General features: G+C 39.7%; 7 protein-coding genes across 7 annotated transcripts; 5 read left to right on the top strand and 2 right to left on the bottom strand.

Annotated features, from left to right (window-relative positions):
- The first annotated feature begins 3 nt into the window (after positions 1–3).
- Positions 4–2,113, top strand: BATDEDRAFT_15738 (uncharacterized protein). The gene is made up of 4 exons (XM_006675082.1): positions 4–28; positions 140–273; positions 602–700; positions 772–2,113. The coding sequence occupies exons 1-4, from the start codon at positions 14–16 to the stop codon at positions 2,027–2,029; spliced, it is 1,506 nt and encodes a 501-aa protein (XP_006675145.1). The 5' UTR covers positions 4–13; the 3' UTR covers positions 2,030–2,113.
- Positions 2,114–3,389: 1,276 nt separating this feature from the next.
- Positions 3,390–4,011, top strand: BATDEDRAFT_85247 (uncharacterized protein; the record flags this gene model as incomplete). Its single annotated transcript, XM_006676370.1, has 2 exons — positions 3,390–3,566; positions 3,994–4,011. The coding sequence occupies 2 exons, from the start codon at positions 3,390–3,392 to the stop codon at positions 4,009–4,011; spliced, it is 195 nt and encodes a 64-aa protein (XP_006676433.1).
- A 786-nt stretch (positions 4,012–4,797) lies between these two features.
- On the top strand, positions 4,798–5,934 carry BATDEDRAFT_22458 (uncharacterized protein; the record flags this gene model as incomplete). The annotated part of the gene is made up of 5 exons (XM_006675513.1): positions 4,798–4,884; positions 5,000–5,072; positions 5,093–5,372; positions 5,454–5,574; positions 5,674–5,934. The coding sequence occupies 5 exons, from the start codon at positions 4,798–4,800 to the stop codon at positions 5,932–5,934; spliced, it is 822 nt and encodes a 273-aa protein (XP_006675576.1).
- A 483-nt stretch (positions 5,935–6,417) lies between these two features.
- Positions 6,418–12,273, top strand: BATDEDRAFT_22457 (uncharacterized protein; the record flags this gene model as incomplete). The annotated part of the gene is made up of 14 exons (XM_006675512.1): positions 6,418–6,707; positions 6,869–7,001; positions 7,119–7,210; positions 7,276–7,354; positions 7,431–7,566; positions 7,650–7,784; positions 7,881–8,144; positions 8,244–8,479; positions 8,555–9,582; positions 9,681–10,521; positions 10,628–11,384; positions 11,465–11,541; positions 11,616–11,867; positions 11,935–12,273. The coding sequence occupies 14 exons, from the start codon at positions 6,418–6,420 to the stop codon at positions 12,271–12,273; spliced, it is 4,659 nt and encodes a 1,552-aa protein (XP_006675575.1).
- Positions 12,274–12,492: 219 nt separating this feature from the next.
- BATDEDRAFT_8906 (uncharacterized protein) lies at positions 12,493–13,498 on the bottom strand (the record flags this gene model as incomplete). Its single annotated transcript, XM_006674996.1, has 4 exons — positions 12,493–12,752; positions 12,816–12,963; positions 13,037–13,155; positions 13,219–13,498. Coding segments are annotated over 4 exons (807 nt in total), but the record flags the coding sequence as incomplete, so codon positions are not given.
- Positions 13,499–13,858: 360 nt separating this feature from the next.
- BATDEDRAFT_86027 (uncharacterized protein) lies at positions 13,859–14,687 on the bottom strand (the record flags this gene model as incomplete). The annotated part of the gene is made up of 2 exons (XM_006676094.1): positions 13,859–14,418; positions 14,540–14,687. 2 exons carry the CDS (start codon positions 14,685–14,687, stop codon positions 13,859–13,861), a joined length of 708 nt encoding a protein of 235 aa, XP_006676157.1.
- Positions 14,688–15,162: 475 nt separating this feature from the next.
- Positions 15,163–17,567, top strand: BATDEDRAFT_22454 (uncharacterized protein; the record flags this gene model as incomplete). Its single annotated transcript, XM_006675511.1, has 4 exons — positions 15,163–15,640; positions 15,718–16,255; positions 16,334–16,959; positions 17,047–17,567. 4 exons carry the CDS (start codon positions 15,163–15,165, stop codon positions 17,565–17,567), a joined length of 2,163 nt encoding a protein of 720 aa, XP_006675574.1.
- Positions 17,568–17,684: the final 117 nt, after the last annotated feature.

Below are 17,684 nucleotides of genomic sequence, written 5' to 3'. Positions count from 1 at the left end.
TGTTACGCCTAATATGATTATGGAATACGTGAGTTTAACTCTGCGCCTTGTATGGTTGTTCATGTCATGACTTGACACAGATGCTAAAATCTACATCTGCTACACACTATGACTGCTTATACAACTATTGATCTTACAGTCTAGTGAACTCAACAAAAACACTTACACTACCCTAGACCACAAGGGTAACAAGTATCAAGTGCCTACTGGCCTTTTCATCAACAACATGTTTGTGCCTTCAGTTTCTGGTAAAACATTCCCGTCTATAAACCCGTAAGTAATAATGTTGGTGATGTACAAGACATTCTATTACATCAAGATCTGTTGTTTTGCAGCCAGCAGTTTGATGCTAGTGATGCTTGTGATCTGCCTGTTTTGTTGTATTGTCAAGGAAATCCGTTACAGTTGTGTCGGCCTGTTTAGTTTATTTCTACAGCCAACCATCGTACAATTAGGGTTTGGTAGATCTCGACGTTCACATTTTGTGATCGTGAGGCCGGTGGTGGGATGTGCTACAAGATTTGGCAGATTGTTGGTAGCTCTAATAGTTGCTTACCCATTACTGACTACTTTGATATAACTTATATCATCAATCATTCAGAGCCACTGGTGCCAACTTTATCGATTTTTTTGAGGCTGACAAGGCTGATGTTGATGTTGCTGTTGCTGCTGCGAAAGCCGCGTTGAAGGAATGGGTCAAGTAAGTCGAGTATAAGCTGTAAATGCTACCCTTGAGTTTACTGTCAACTGTTGACATCTTTAACTTTCCAGAGTGTCGGCTGCTGCTCGCGGTGTTCTGCTGTGGAAACTTGCTGATCTTGTTGAAAAGAACGCAACGCAGCTTGCAGAACTCGAGTCGCTCGACAACGGGAAGCCAGTGAGCGTAGCCAAAAGCTCAGATGTTCCACTGACTGTCGACTGTCTGCGATACTATGCTGGATGGGCTGACAAAAACTCTGGTCAAGTTGTAGAAGCTTCTCCCAATCAGCATGCCTTTACCCGTCACGAACCCATTGGTGTGGTGGGCCAAATCATTCCATGGAACTTTCCACTGCTTATGTTGGCTTGGAAGTTGGGTCCTGCACTTGCTTGTGGCAATGTTGTCATTGTCAAAACCTCTGAAAAAACTCCCTTGACCGCTCTTAAACTAGGTGAATTGATCGTGCAAGCTGGCTTTCCTCCTGGCGTCGTCAATATTCTGTCTGGTTATGGTCCTAGTGCTGGTGATGCTATTGCTCGTCATCCTGGTATTAGCAAACTAGCCTTCACTGGGTCCACGGTCACTGGCAGAAAAGTCACGATTGCAGCTGCCGAGTCTAATCTCAAAAAGGTTACTCTTGAACTTGGCGGAAAATCACCCAATATTATTTTCCCTGATGCTGATATTGATGCTGCTGTCAAATGTGCTTCCTCTGGCATCTTTTTCAATAATGGACAATGCTGCTGCGCTGGATCTCGTGTATTTGTTCACGAGGACATTTATAGCAAGTTTGTTGCCAAATTCAAGGAAAACATGGCCAACATCAAGACTGGCGATCCCACAGATACTGCGTGTGATCAAGGTGCCATCATTGATAAGATCCAGTATGATCGCGTCTTGAGTTATATCGACTCGGGCCGCAATGAAGGTGCTCAAGTTGTATCCAACACTCTTTCCCCTAGCAAAGACGGCTTTTTTATTGCCCCTACTCTGATCACTGATGTAAAAGATACCATGCGTGTTGCAAAAGAAGAGATCTTTGGTCCAGTAGTGTGTGTTCTCAAATTCAAGACTATTGAAGAGGTATTGGAGCGTGCCAACAACACCAACTATGGTCTCGCCGCTGCTGTTCATACCAAAGACATTCGTACTGCTTTGCGTATGGCCAATGAACTCCAAGCTGGTACGGTTTGGGTCAATCAATACAATACCCTGTACCATCAGCTGCCATTTGGTGGATTCAAGGAATCTGGTGTTGGTCGCGAACTTGGTCAATATGCTCTGGCCGAATACACCCAAGTCAAATCAGTCATGATCAATCTTGAATAGACTATTGCAGTCTTGGAATATCTATGCATCATCAGTTTTATTTGTCTTTCATCCATTTGAATGAATTTGCGATTGATACTTTGTATTGGCTTGCTAGTGTAGTTTGAACAACTTTTGGTTTTCAAACCAATCTTCAATAGTAGTGATTTTCTGCAGACCATAATTATATACCTGTATGGAGATACGGGATCGACCATCTTTTGATGCAATAGCAAATGGTGGTGACAAGAGCAAAGCCTGTTTACTCGCCTGTCCTGTCAGGAATGCTGCACTGCTTGAATCTAACAACGATCATGCAGATCCCCTATCAAGTATACCAAAAGAGCTAGCACTGTCAATTCTTGCTTATCTAGATTTAAAGTCTCTTTGTTCTTCATATAGAACTTGCCAAAGATGGAGAGTTTTGTGTTCTGACAATCTACTGTGGTATAAGATTGCTGTTCAGTCTGGGTTCTGGACTGACTCGTCATTTCCAGGTAATATCATTGTTGGCTTTAGGAGATGTCAAGAAGCAATCTGTCACTATTTATAAACATCACTTTGCATACCGAATAGCATTTGTTTCCAAAAGCCAATCATTATCAACTGATGTGGATTTGAAAGCAGAGTTTGCTTTATCCGGCCAACTCTTGGACACATCTATATGCTGGAAAACTCGTCTTAAACACCAATATGCAGCTGAACGCAATTGGATGAACTCAAACTGTAAAGTGATGGATTTTTCTGGCCATACAGATGTTGTGTTGTCAGTTAAACTGTATCGAGAGAATATCATTTCAGGATCTCGAGATGGCTTGATTATAGTATTTAATACTGTGACTGGAAAGTGTAAGCATATGATTCGTGGCCATGATGCTGGCATATCTTGTTTGGATAGAATCGGAAGCGTCGTGTATTCTGGATCTTGGGACAACCAACTCAAGGTAATTCGAGTACTATATTGGTGCACTGTCAAGTTTAATGATTTTTACAGCTTGGTACTGTTGAACGCTTATTCTCATGAACGGATTTCTAAATATAAAAGGTGTGGCATGTTGACGAAACTACTGGGAAACTAGAGATCAGACATACGTTGATGCATCACGGCTCAATTATTTGTTTGAAAGCCCGACACAACCATCTGGTAAGCGGGACTTGGGGAGGACGAGTCTATTTATGGAACACGTTGACTCGAATGCTCGAGTATATCCTGTCTTGTCCAAACCAAGTAGAACTAGTCAGTTGCGTTGACTTTAATACCGCTCATATATTCTCAGGCATAGCAGGCTCCATCACGATCTGGTGCAGGATCACTCGTCAAGCGGTACGCCAATTCACAGGTCATTCCTCATCCATCACTTCATTAAGCTTAAAAGGCGGAATGCTATTCACTGCATCTGAAGACAAGACTGCTGTAACATGGGATATTTCAGGCTTGACACCTAGTAACGTCGACAAACATCCCATTCCTATTTGTAATTCTTTAGTTGGCCATTTTGATGGTGTGCGATGCTTGGCAAGTCGTGCCAATCTTCTCATTACTGGATCCTACGATTCGGTGAGTTAGCTTTATGCTTGCATTATACAATTGGCTTCATAACTTGTACACCACATATTGCATTATGACTATATCAAACGATTGCCTGCTTATTTTGCTTACATATAATTGCAGACAATACGAGTGTGGTGTATAAAGCGAGGAATTTGCTTGTATAGCTTATCTGGTCATGCCGGAGATATCAATACTCTCGACTGTGATGAATCACGCATTGTTTCGGGGTCCGACGACATGATGGTAAAAGTATGGGATTTTCAAAGTTGGATTTAAAATGTAATTCATGTAAAATGAACCACTTTTGTATTGATCTTGTAATGACTTTTTTGCTCTGGAATAAACAATTGTCAACTATTCGTTGTTATTGAAAATTGATTACTTTTTCTATTAAAACTATGTTATCTTAATATCAGATACGTTCGCGCTCTAGTTCAACATATCTCAATAACGCAACAGTTGTTTCCATGCGATCACACAATGCTTACTTCAAATGTTCGTTTTGAACAAAAGGAAAGTTGGAGGTTGAAAAGATGTGGAATGTATTGAAACAGGAATGTGATCACTCACTGTATTTTTGTACAAGAATAAACACAAAAACCAGTCAACTAACGAGTTCAAAAGACATAATGTTATCCAGTAAGATTGTCACCAAATATGAGACTGTTTATCATGCATTTTGACACCCATTTAGTGTTCCATTTTACGTGAATACGGCTGTAAAAAGGGCTATTGGTAGTGTGACTTGAGATCTTGCAAAGTTATATTTCTGACATGTACATCTGGCTGATTTCACCCAGTTGATTCACTCTGTAAATAAATTTACGAATCAACTTTAATTTTTGAACTGTTGCATACGATCCGCTATGGAAAGACCACATACATTTATACCTGGATCAAGATACAATTTGTATATATCTGCCTCTTTTAAATTACGACCAGTTACAATAGACAATCACGTAAATCAAACTCCGACAAGTATTGGCTTGACAAATCAGATGACTGTCAAATATAATGCCAATCCTTGCAGCTGACGACAAATGATGAGAATGCAGACCTCAAGTCCGCCTTGATGATTCTGAGATCCGTTTTAAATATCCCAGGTTTTTGTTCCTAACCTTGCATTGAAGTTTTAACTGTATTTTAAACATCAATTCAAACTGCACTTGCCAACTTTTAAAATCGACTCTTCAGACTAAAAACTCGCATTCATTGTTCATTTCGTCATAGCACCAAGATGCCAGACATACCATTACCTGCTATTGCTATTACCCTTACCAATACAACCATGCTTTTTTCCAATTGGAAAGCAATGACAGAAACGGTCAGTCCAACACAGTTGTTCGAATCAAACTTTATAAAGCTTATCTAGAAATCCATCGAGACATTGCTTTCTGCAATATAATAGTAATCAAATTTTAAAATACTATTTTGAATAGTATGATTTAATGCCAGTATTAGAACAGCAGTCTTGCCTGTTCATTTCTTTTTTTAATAATACTTTATCCAACAGTGATTTAATCAAGCTTTAGTTTTGCCATCTTCCATTAAATTGGACCCGCATACTTATCAGGTTGAAAAGCTGCTTGGGAATGTCCCGCCATTGGTTGCTCTGGAAAAAGCCTACAAAATCACCAAACGACACTGCCTTTTGCTGATTACACTCTCCATCTTGTGGACCATCCTAGTCATTAAAAATGTTCAGGGTGGTCCTTTGACAGATTTAGTTGGATTCAGTTTTCCAGCGTATGCATCAATCAAGGCAGTTGATTCAGGAGACAAAGTCAAGTATACGCATTGGCTGTCCTATTGGTACGTGATTTCAAATTAAGCTTTCACTACATGTCTGAATACGTCTAGACCAAGTACTAACTCGTGATATAATTGTTCCAGGGTTATATTTGCACTACTCAAGTTGATTGAGAACTTTCATATTACCATTCTTCAAGTGCTTCCGTTTTATTTTATCTTTAAAATGGTTTTTCTACTATGGGCCATGTCCAAATATAGTATGGTGAGTTTGTAATAGATTTGATCTATCCAATTGTATGTGGAAGTATCAGTTAAATTAACGATTTATCAATACTATTTGATCGAACCTTGGAATGAGTAGGGTGCATATGTATTCTACCACGGTATAGTCAAGCATTGGATTCCATTTCTCGACAGAACATTTGGATCTATGCTTGGTGGGGTCATGTCAGATGCTCTCAAAGCCTCGGTGGATGCAGAAGCCAAATTGCCAGCACCACCCAAACAAACAATTATATTGAATCCCAGGATTGGACATGCTATACTTGCAACTCCTGGACCTGGGTTCAAGGCAGCGAGTGCCAAGTGGGGTCATGCATCTATGGGACTACGCGGTAGATGAGCATTCTTGAACGACCAGATGCAATAAAACTGGAATACTATATATCGAGTGTTAATCCATTCTAACATCATGACAATAAAATGTTTTACCAAATTAAATCTAAAAGAATTCGACTTGGTTGATGACTTGAATTACATGAATATTCACGTAAAGTAAAACACTAAATAATGGAGTCTGAATAGTAAACAGTTTGATGTGCCAATTCACTGGATACGATTGTTGTTTTAACTCTAATTGTCTTTTTTATTAATGACTGAAATGTTGAAATAAATTGTAAATCGATTTCAAGTTTGTAGAATTGTGTTGAAAACAGTTTTAAACTCTGAAATCATTCGTCTGAGAATCTCGACATTCTTTGACAAACTTCAGGATTGAAAATTAATATTTTCCTTCTGTTCTCATTCTTTTTGTCTTGTGGATTAATCAGCAACTCGAGTGTAAGCCAAATCATAGTGACCGTCATTGCTTATATCTACTGTGGATATGGCCGGTCAGACAGACTCTGTAACTGTGCCATTGGAAAATGGCATCAAGTCGTTTTCTCAGCCATTAGCACTTGACAAGGCGCCTTTTAGTCCAACTGCTGCTGCACATTGCCATCAAGCTACATCAAGTCTTTCAAACGGACATGATATGACATCCATCCCAGAAATGTCTGATGAGGATAGAACAAAACTACTTCCAGAAATACCGCCCAATACGTTTCCGTTTGGAGAGCTGTTGAGTCGGACAGTTCAAACAACATACACAGACCTGCTGGATCTGGCTGAAACGTATGTTCTTTTCTTTTTGTATTGCTGGTATCATTTGCTTGCTTGAAGCAATTCAGTGCAGTTTATTTCCTGTAAATACTCTATAATTGAATGCATTCAGTGTAGAGATTTGTTACTGACTTTTTCTGGGCATTCTTATAAATCTGACAACACGAGTTTAGACTTCCGAGTGCTAGCAACGATGAACGCAAGAAACAGTTGCTCAATTTTTGTTTTGCAAAACGGAAGCTTTTTACAAAGTTATTGGTTCTTCTTCGTGCTAGTTCAAAGTCCAAGGATATCATGACATGCCAGGTGTGTTTTGCTTGCTGCGTATCACATTCAATTCTTGGTCTGATATCTGACCAATATCCAGGTATCATTCGATCAATCGTTTGCTAACTCAGTTAATATGGCTTTTTGAATACATAGAGAGTGCATGCATTTATCGATCATCAAGATGGCGCATTTTCACGAACTGCTGATGACTTGTTTGCAATTCATAGTCAGATGCGGGTAGCAAAGTAGGTTTGAATTTGATTCAAATCCATAAAGTACCAACACTTTTTTACTGATTTTTATTCAACAGAATTGCCAACTATGATATCCAAACTGCAGTTGATGTGCTTACCACTGGCACATATCAACGTCTTCCAAAGTCACTCAAGGTAGATATTGCCATGACACGAGACTTGAATTATTTTACAGTCATGTCGGTTATTTAACTAGTATATGTAAACACAGGCACAGCTTGTTTCTGAAGAGCCTCTTACTGCAGATGAGGTCAGTCGGACCAAGGAAAGATTAAACGATTTGATACGTATGCGTCTCACATGTGAAGAAGTTGTTCCAGCTGCGCTACGCCATAATATGAAAATCGGTACGCTATCTTTCCTTTAATCCACCAATATAAAGACATGTTCTAATTTGACACTTTAACCTTGTACGCGATTACTTGATAAGAAAACGGCTACGTTTTGTTCAAAGTTCCTGGCGAGTTTAGTGTTACACTGACCATGTCACCCGGCAATAGTGAGCAGCCGTGGACTCTTGTGGATCTTCAAATTTTGGCAAAATCAACATCAACTGGTTATGGAGGTACATATTACTTGATCTTGTTTTTTCATGACGATCAGCTGTACAAGATTAGTGCTTTTCTATTTGTATGATTTAAAATATCATTTATGAATCTAGGTAGTCTTCCTAGTTTGCAACCAACACAATTACAGGCTTTTAAGGATGCATCACAACGTCATTTGGCCGATGACAAATCATCCTATTGGTTAATTGTCAGACTTTATGAGTTTATCCACAAATTTTGTCTGACTTATCAATTACACATACTATCGTCGCAAGCAAGCTATTTATGTCAGAATCGATGGATGGATCATTTGCAGGTTGAAAAACAAGAGTTGGTTTTGAAACTCAATATGTGGCACAATCCCTCTGCTTCAAACGGTTAGAAATCTTTTAAAACATTGAGCATGCTGTTTGATCAAACGGGAAACACTAACAAAATACTGTTTTGATATTTTCTATTGATTTACTCGCAATTAGCTGTATCGTATCGGGAATACTATCAGCTGCGCATTTCTGCAGAGTACATACCAACCGTGTATCCCGATAGATCTTTCGAGCCAATGTCAGATTCAGACGGTCTACAAAAAGTGGTGCTAGAGTCACTATCGCAGATGATTGTGAATTCAGGGAAAAACAACGGTCTCAAAATATCACTTATTGGTATTTTGGGAAGTACTGTTCGTGATATTGATATTCCAGACATGATCAAATTGGTATGGCTGTTTTGGCGTTGAACGTGATTGATTTTTGATGTTTATAGTGTTTTTTGCTTGTTGAATTGCTTTTAGAACACAGAATCCTTGGACATTGAAGAGCTACTTTTGAGTATCACTGATTATCAATCGCGCATAATTATTTGTGCAATGCGGGATGAACTTCTTACAAACGCATCTGACTCATCGGCTGGTAGCTTGGTACACAGTGCTTTTACTAGTGAGCATGTTCAGATGAGCATGGGAATAGAAGCAGAGACTGGAAATTCAACTTCGCCTACAATCAAAAGCATGCTTCCTGCAGCCTCGTTGCTGGTCATGTATCGTCCAGAGTCTTGGGTTAGATTATCAGTTAATCCTCGAACTGGCATAGTGATTGCTAGTTTGGCAGATGCGAGTGGTCTAGGGAGTCTTGTTGGAGCCAATAGTAGTACGTGCTCGCCTATATCCGAAAATGCTCCAGCAGGATCGACCCTGTCTAAGGAATCAGGCAATGGATTAAAGCGAATCACCACTTCAATAGATCGTAATTTAAAAATAGTAGAGCAGCAGATTAATGCGAATGTGCGGAATACCAAGCAAGCCATTCTATACCTTCGCCGTGCTACTACCATCACGCAAATTGAGACTATGGCTCTCTACCTTGGATTAGAAGTAGCTGATTTTGCACATATTGGCACTGATTCACCTCTAAAGCACCTACAAACTGACAAAGTTAGATTGACACATCTTCGATTTCCAGGAAAAGATGACAATGTTTTAGTTATTGCTGCAGGAACACCAAACGACATACATCATGACAATGCGTTGCATTCTCAAGTCAGCGATACAGTAATATACTCTGAAGATGCAGAGTTTTATGTGTGGATCATGTCGCTTAAGCCGTCTGAGCATCGCACCAAAAAACCAGAGTTTCAAATCATTCCATTGTCTCCTGCCGATGTTCCTGGCGTATTAGACTCGACTGATTCGTTAATAGATGTGGATACATCATTCCTTACTGCCAAGTTACGACTTTCCAAAACCTCACAACATCAAAGCTTTTCACAGGCTTGGCCACGTATAGACTTGCCTGTTCTTTCCAAAATCCAAACCGCGTCAAGGTAGCGTAGTTTACTGATGATAGTCTTTTATTTTGGTTTAGCATGATAATTTATTGACATGCCATGGTTTTTACGAATTTGATATTTTCATGAAACAGTAATTTGTTTGCATTCGCAAAGCTTACTGAACAACTCGACCTTAATGGTTTGACATACCAGATTCTTGTCAAGAACATTCCTGGATATATTCCTAAAGGTCAAACTCATGTTGGTGATATACATATTGCTCGTCTGAATCCCAAAGTTGTTTTATCTGTTCGCGAGCTATTTAGTTTATATGGACATGCCGCGTTCAAAAGCACACATTCGTCAAATTCAAGCACTATGGATCCTGGCTCAAATATGCACATTCCTAACAGCAATATTTACGTGTATTTGGAGCCAGCAAAAAGTTTGTCGTTTTCTGCCAAATCACAATCCCCTACTGCCAAGATAGATGCTATTTCAACTGAACACCATACACACAGAATCGTTGCCAAGATGCGACTCCCGGATCGTCTGCTATCTTTGGAAGCACATTCGTTAAAAATCAGCGAGTATATCGAGTATGATGGCACATCGCAAACAATCACATTCCAATATCACAGTGTTAATGAGTATATTGAGTGCTTCATCACAGAGTTTTTGAGAGTTATAAGCATGATTTACTTGACGTTACAGCTCAAGCGGTATACAAAGGCGTTGGAAAATATGAATGTAAAGATGGATTTTTTCAATCTATTGATGGTGAATGTGCAGTTATTTCCCAACACAGTCATGCAGATCAAATGGCTACCTCAACATGATTCACAGACTAATGAGTCTGGCTTTTCGGTATGGCACGGAGAATATGCTGCATCATTTCAGCACAATGACGGATCACCAGATGAGCTCATGGTTATTGCAGACCTGTTTACAGCGATACTAAACAAAACCAAAGAGATATTTCCTCTTATTCAGGTAAGACTTGATTTATTCTTTGCGAGTACTAGCAAATCAAAACTCGCTGCTTTTTAAACTCTAATGCTTACTGTTACCTTTTACGTGCCATGCATGTTTACTGTAGCTACTTCATCGCGTAGCTCCTCTTGTATCTTTGCTGGAACACATTCGTCAAAGACGAGTTGCTTTTGGACAAACTGGAGTTGTGTTGAAGATTCTTTCACTTACCCATTTCCGTATCGTGTTTCCATACTTTTCGCAATTATGTGGCATTGAGTTTGTATACGAGCGTCCCGGCTCGTTTATGATGTTTGATGCATCTATGCTAGACTATGCAGCTGAATTGGGTCTTGGGAGTCTTGCCAAGGTTGGATTGGGGATTTTTTGTGACGACAGCATTGTTGACAATTCAATTGATACTGAACATACTCTAAGGCCTTTGCCCGAGTATATTGATATGCCAGCTGTATCTGTTCCAGGAATGGATCAAATGCGGCCACCCCGCATTGGGCTATTATATACACTGGGCACGCGGGTGGCCCAAGAGTTGGCAGATTCAGCTACAGCCACTACAGATCCACCTCGCTCTTCTCGTCAAGTAGCAGATACCCCGACACATTCAAAACATGGATCTATTGTTGTTCTTCCACATGGGATACTGTGCACTTTTAGTATGATTGACACAGTCATGGTTGGTATTGAGGGATATATCGATGTAATGTGTGCAAGCGATCTGATATTCTCGTATCTCAAAACCCAGCCAGTTACACATTCTATTCATGAAGAGCAGCACTGTCGAATTTTGTTTGCTACTGAATCTTCCAAAGCAGCGCTTACCTGCCATTCAAACGGCCGTTGGGGTTTCGTAATTGCTGCGACAGGTGAGCCATTGCACTTGTTGAATGACCACGACTGTTTGAATCGTATTTGTTGTAGTATTAATAACTGATCTGTTGTGTAGAGCGAACTCATGACAACAAGGCTGCTGTAGCAAACATTCCTGATAGCAAAGCTTGGCTTGATCGGCTTAATCATGATGTATGTGACAGTCTGATTGTTGATTGCGGATGATTTGTAATACACTCATGTAATTCTTTACTATCTACCAATAGGTCAATGCGATTCCTATCCCAAAGCGAAATTCGCTACAGTGGCTTAAAACAGTTGTTCATATTGCCATGCTGCCAGACATTCCTCTACGCGAGTTGATGAGTGTGACACGAGTTTCCAACTCACTCAACAACACCAAACCACTGGCTTTAGAATGGATTCTACAGTCTCCTCCCGATGCACCTCCACACATTCCTGCTCCTGGAGAAATGTCATTTATTTTTGATCGTGATCTTGAACGGATGAGACTGCTGGTGAGTTGTATACCATGTTTACAACTGTGTTGGACAAAAGTAATTTACACTCTATTTTGTTGATTAGTACCGATTTACCGATACGACAACACAAGAGTCTGTTTTGATACCCATCAAGTATAATTTTGGATCTGGCGTCATCTCCATATGGCACAATGAGGCAGGGGATGCGATTTATCCAGATATAACGCCGTACCACCCATTGGATCCAAAAATGGAAGGACTAATGAAAACCTTGACCAATACAAATTTGCCTAGTTTGCCAATCCTGGAGCGTACGTTTGTACAAGCCTCAATCAAGCATATTCCGCCGACAATGGGTGGACCTGGCAAGTTATTTGCTGTTCTTAAGCATCTCACTTCACGAAACATATTGGAATTGAAAAGTGGAGTAAATGTACAATAAATGTTGAATTTTTATTCAATTTTAGCAACAGTTTACCATTAGCTAAACTAGCATTTATAAACTGGGCTATTTTTTTTGGCATACCAGATGGTTTGGCTTCAAGTATCATAGAGCTTAGTGAGTGGGGTGTCGGATGTAGGCTGAAGCCTAGATTAAAGTCAGTCGGATGTCAAAACATTGGTTCCAGTATAGATCATTGAAATATTGAAACCTTGCAACTCACCAGTTGTCCTTGGGATACTCATAGCCAGCATCTTCGCCCTCGATACAATGGAATGTATAAATCCAACGACTTTTGCTCGAAGAGTTGTGGTTAGATTTGTGTAAAACAGATCCGTGGATGAGTACCAACGATCCAGTCGAGACAGGAGCACATATGTAGTCAGATTCAGGCGGATCTGGAGTATGAGGTGCAATGTCGATAAACTTGGTTCCTTGTCCATCTTCGCGTCTTACGAATCGTTTAGAAACCGAAACATCTGTATTTAAATTAGACTCGTAATGGCATGTCAAGATGTGGAGTATGCGATACACCAACTTACTTTTATGAGACCCGGGAACAAACCACATGCAGCCATTCTCTAAAGTGCAGTCTTCCAGTGCAAACCAGAATCCAATGGCAGAGAGAGGCTTGGTGAACAAGAATGTCGAATCTTGATGTGGAGGTACACGACCACCAATCTTTGGTTGCTATAATGATAAAACCACGCACGTTTATCTTGATGATACTTGGATGGAATACAGTTCAATAAACAGTAATTACCTTGAAAATCATCATGCTTTGAAGAATGCGAGGATCTTTATACTTTAGACTCTTCATAATCTGCTTGATGCCCTTGTCGGCAGAGAATGATTTAAATGCTGGTTCGAGTTCATGCAAACCTAAGTGATTTACAGTATGATTAAAGAGAAGCAAGCCAGATTGAATCTAGTTATAGCACTTACCATGACCAATCTTGTTGATTGCTTTGGCTTTATCGGTAACCAGAGTACCATTAGCATCAAACGCATCCTCTTCAAAAAAGTATCTTATCTTGTCACCACTAGACAGAAAGTAATCATCGCTGACATGTTCCGAATTACCAGTTTCACCGGTAGTAAACTTGGTTTTTGGATGAGTGTTTATGTCCAAAGAAGCCAGTAAATCTGCAGCTGCATGACGCAGTGCGGTAGCCTGTTCAGTAGTAAAAAATCCAGGAATAACCAAGAATCCATCTTTATCAAACTAGAGTTGATCATCATTAGCATTCGTTGACATGTACAAAAGTAGAATGAATTAGTAACGAGTTGAATCAGACAACTGTCAGCATGCAAGCAATTGTAGCGTACTTGTTGCAACTGCTCGTTAGTTAATCCCTCAGTCATGTCTTCAAGTCAAGATGTGGCAAGTCTTTATAAATTCAACTTGCTATCCATCACAAGACGAAAGATTTGCATAAATACACCCAAGCACACCTGCAAGCAGTCAAAATGGTATAACGATTAAGCTGGTATTGCAATTCAAATGTTGAGTTTGTCTTGAAATGTAATGTGTATGTTTATTCCATATTAAACAAACCAATGCAAGAGCCTTTCAATGTATTATTTAGCTATCTTTGGGCTGTAACAGTCGCTCTTGAGGATAGCTTTCATCAACATAAGTCGATGCTTCATCGCGTTGATATACAATCGGCTGTCTTGTTTTCTCGCTGTGAGCACAGTTCCACCAAAAGAAAAGAGCAGTGATGAAAGCTATACCAGGAATGACCAGCGAGCTCAGCATGAATGCACCAGCCGTGACCATGGCATCTTCCCAAAAGGTAATCATCAGAGGCAGACAGATCGACGTGGTGGATTGATTGCATGGAGGAGTTCCAGGAGAGGAAGAGAGCGGAGCACCAATATCGGTTTGAGTGAATCCACAGCAATGAAGCTGAGACTCGAGCAATGCTCTAGATTCCTGCGATCCTTTATTCCATATCTGGGTAACATCATTCTCCGCATTATTGGCATGGTGCTGAGCAACAAAAGATATAGTGACATGTACTGCAGCAGCAATTAGAAGCATCATCGAGAATATAACAATGAATGGCCGTGTCTGACGATACCCAGCACCGCATCCGATTGCGCCGACTCCAAGATGTATGAATCCAAGAGCCATAGTAACTACAGCATAATCCAACGTAGTACATGATTAGCAAGGTGGTTGAAACCCAAACACATTCTATTGAATAAGCAATGACATTTAAAATAGTCGACTGCATGGAAACAATGACAGTGTACATACTATACAAAACGTCTTTAGGCAGTAGGTTTGCCATCAGTTCTGGTGAGGTATTGACCAGGTAATTCATAGCAAGCGAACACAATGCAATGCCCAGGATAATGATAAAAATAGTGCCCATAAAATAGGCAGCTCTTGCAAACCGCTGCATATTTCAAATAGTGGCTGGAGCTGTAAGACTGACAAAGACTAGTTGCAGAACAGTAGAGTATGAGGCTCAGTACAAAGCTACAGTCAAGTATAGTTTAAAAGCACCCTTAGACTCGAGGGTTATGCTTTATATTCACGTAGTGTAACATTTTCTGAATTAAAAAACTGATTTTCAAGTGTTTATCAGCAATATAAACTGACATTCTCTTGACAGAGTTGTGCGATTGACAGGTTTGAAACTGACAATTGAACGGTTTTCAAGCTATGGATTGCTGCGTTTCAGAACATCAGATACGCTCTGGCAGAGAAAAGACTGCATGCCAATCACAAGAAACAAAAGTCAAAATATTGGATAAAATTATCACAAAACTTTACTATTTCCATTACATGAATACAGCAGCAAAACTACTCTTTTGCCAATCACTTTGAGCCATCAACTATTCCAATTCAAAAAATACTTGCAGAACATCAATTCAATGGATAGTGGCATGCTTCATTCAGCTATTGGAACCAGGCATCAAGAAATACACACCGTTTATTCAATAGTATCTTTGAGATATTCAGATGCTGCATTAGCATACAAACAAGGAAATTACCTGGATTACATCTTGTATTTGAACATGGCATCTTGTGCAATCAGTGACTTTCAAACTCAAGCCAAGAGTCTAGATCAATCAACATCATCCAACACAGTGCTGTCAGACATGGAAAGACGAATCTCTCATTCAAAGCTAGTTGCTGCCATGCATCGTTATAAATTGTTTTTATCCAATGACTCGGAGCATCCACAATCAGATATTACTGCTGCAGACTACCTTTGTCAGCTTGAGAAAATTGCCACTGACAGGTACTTGTTGCATCATACAGTAGATATTGCTGCTGCTAGATCTAAACATATCATGGACTCTTTAAAAAATTTCATGTATACTCCTTTAGCAATTCCAAATGTGATAGGTAATTATTTTACAAAACTATTACTGATGTAGGCTGAGTTAAATTTTGACAATCTTGATGTGATTGACTACATATAGATGCACTATACCATGCTGTAAAGAATGCCGATCAGATTAAAAACTCGCTTGCCATGCAGTCAGCTTTGGAAACACATTCTGTGACTACTTTGAATCTTAACTCGGATGCTACTCCACCATCACTCAACACACATCACAAACCATATTTATCTGATGATGATTTTACAGCAGATCTGGATAACGAATTTGACGACCTTTATGATAAAGAGTTTGGGAAACGGATAGAAGATGAAATTGCCAAGATCCCATTGCCACCATTGATTGCAGATCTTGCCAGCTCACATTACAATCTTGCTTTGGAATATTTCAATTTGGGATTGTATATCGACTCGATCCATTTATTGAATCCACTTTTGGAAGAACTCGAATCACTTGATTTGGGATTGGCACTAATGACATGCATGCTTGCCATCGAAGTGCTGGTCACTTTGGATAGATATACCGATTGTGTGCGAGTTATAACAATGATTGAAACATGCATTCTCCCATTTTCTAATGACTCGGACACTAAGCAGACGGATCTCATCAAATCTTCAAGGTATATCTGCATTGCTTTTGCATTCTCTACCCAAAAATCATCTAACTGTTTGAGTCTGTAAATATTGTATTTACCAAGTTTACAGTCAGAATCTAGATGTTTAAATCAAATCCCTATTCAAAACTATAAGCAGCAAATACACTCGGCTATACCATGCATGTACTTTGGATCCTTACTTTTGCTGATTTCCGTTTTACGAACACGAGTTTCCCTCATGGATCCAACCTCTCCAGAAAAAGCACTGGCTAATGTTGAAAAAGTAGAGCGTATATTATCAGAGACTTTAAACGCATTGGCACCAATATCTAAACCAGATGCATCGGCTGTTCAAAATAATACAAAAGAGGCAACGATCCACTCTAAAACCCAATCTGATTTGAAAATAGAGCTTCAGCATTTGATGGTGTCCATGAAAACGCAAGCTCTGTGCCAGTTGAAGCAGTACGATGCAGCCGTTGATGTGTTATTGAACTGTCTTGATTTTTGCTTGATCCCTAATGTCAAGCCATATATAGTGTCGACTGAAAACATAACCGTGCAGTCCGCAACCACGTCAAAACCAGTTGATACTGCCATGATGACAACTCGGATGATGTGGCCCTCGTGGGCAATACGCCATCTAGCCATGGTAAATATTGATTGTGGATTTGCTCATGCATCTATGGCATTGTTGAATCGAGTAGCCATCATGAACCAGTTTTCGGGTATGTGACTTGTTTGCTGGTTAATGCCCCAATGAATAGATATTCAATGGGTTCCAATTGACCAACCATTTTTGTTGAAACCTATAGGCATACAAAAAAACGACTACAAAAAGGCTGATGAGTACCATCACACTACAACACTTGCGAGCATCCACACATTTTATTCGCATTCAACCCCTAGTGTAGATATGGCAAATATGTATCAGACCCTATTGATGAAAAGCAAACCTACACAACCATCACATGTATACTTGCTGAGATGGTTGGAGAGTATTGTTTCCAAGAGTATCGCGCAGCAGCAAATGTATCAAGAGTCATGGATTAGTATTGTACCCGATCAGTCTTTATCAATGCCATCATCTATACGCGACTACAATATACGTGTTCAAATACAGCCTCCGTTGGGCCAGCTTCTTACCAGCCATTTAAATGAGGCACTGGGTACAGGCATGGACTTTATAGAACGTGGTATAACTTCGTTACTGGTTACGTACCTGCTTTGTGATGTAGATAGTCAAGTATCTGATCGTGATGCAATCCAAACCCAATTCCTTATGGTATTGGAGTTGATTCAAAAATGGGTCAAGTCGTACCATGCAACACAATAACAAGCTTGTGCTTTTCCTGATTGTTTCTTTTGCAAATATATTCATTTCTTAATATATGTAAATGTTTTTATGCTCTTTGTATACCAAAAACACAGTTTTAAATTGATTTGCAACAAA

This window comes from Batrachochytrium dendrobatidis (assembly GCF_000203795.2).
Source record: "Batrachochytrium dendrobatidis JAM81 unplaced genomic scaffold BATDEscaffold_1, whole genome shotgun sequence".
NCBI lineage: Eukaryota > Fungi > Chytridiomycota > Chytridiomycetes > Rhizophydiales > Batrachochytrium > Batrachochytrium dendrobatidis.
This window is presented reverse-complemented; position numbering and strand designations above follow the sequence as displayed.

What these genes read in the sequence shown, in the direction of transcription:
- BATDEDRAFT_15738 (XM_006675082.1), top strand. An exon ending in ACATTCCCGTCTATAAACCC is followed by an intron (nt 274 to 601) that starts GTAAGTAATAAT and finishes TCAATCATTCAG; the next exon opens with AGCCACTGGTGCCAACTTTA. An exon ending in GCGTTGAAGGAATGGGTCAA is followed by an intron (nt 701 to 771) that starts GTAAGTCGAGTA and finishes TTAACTTTCCAG; the next exon opens with AGTGTCGGCTGCTGCTCGCG.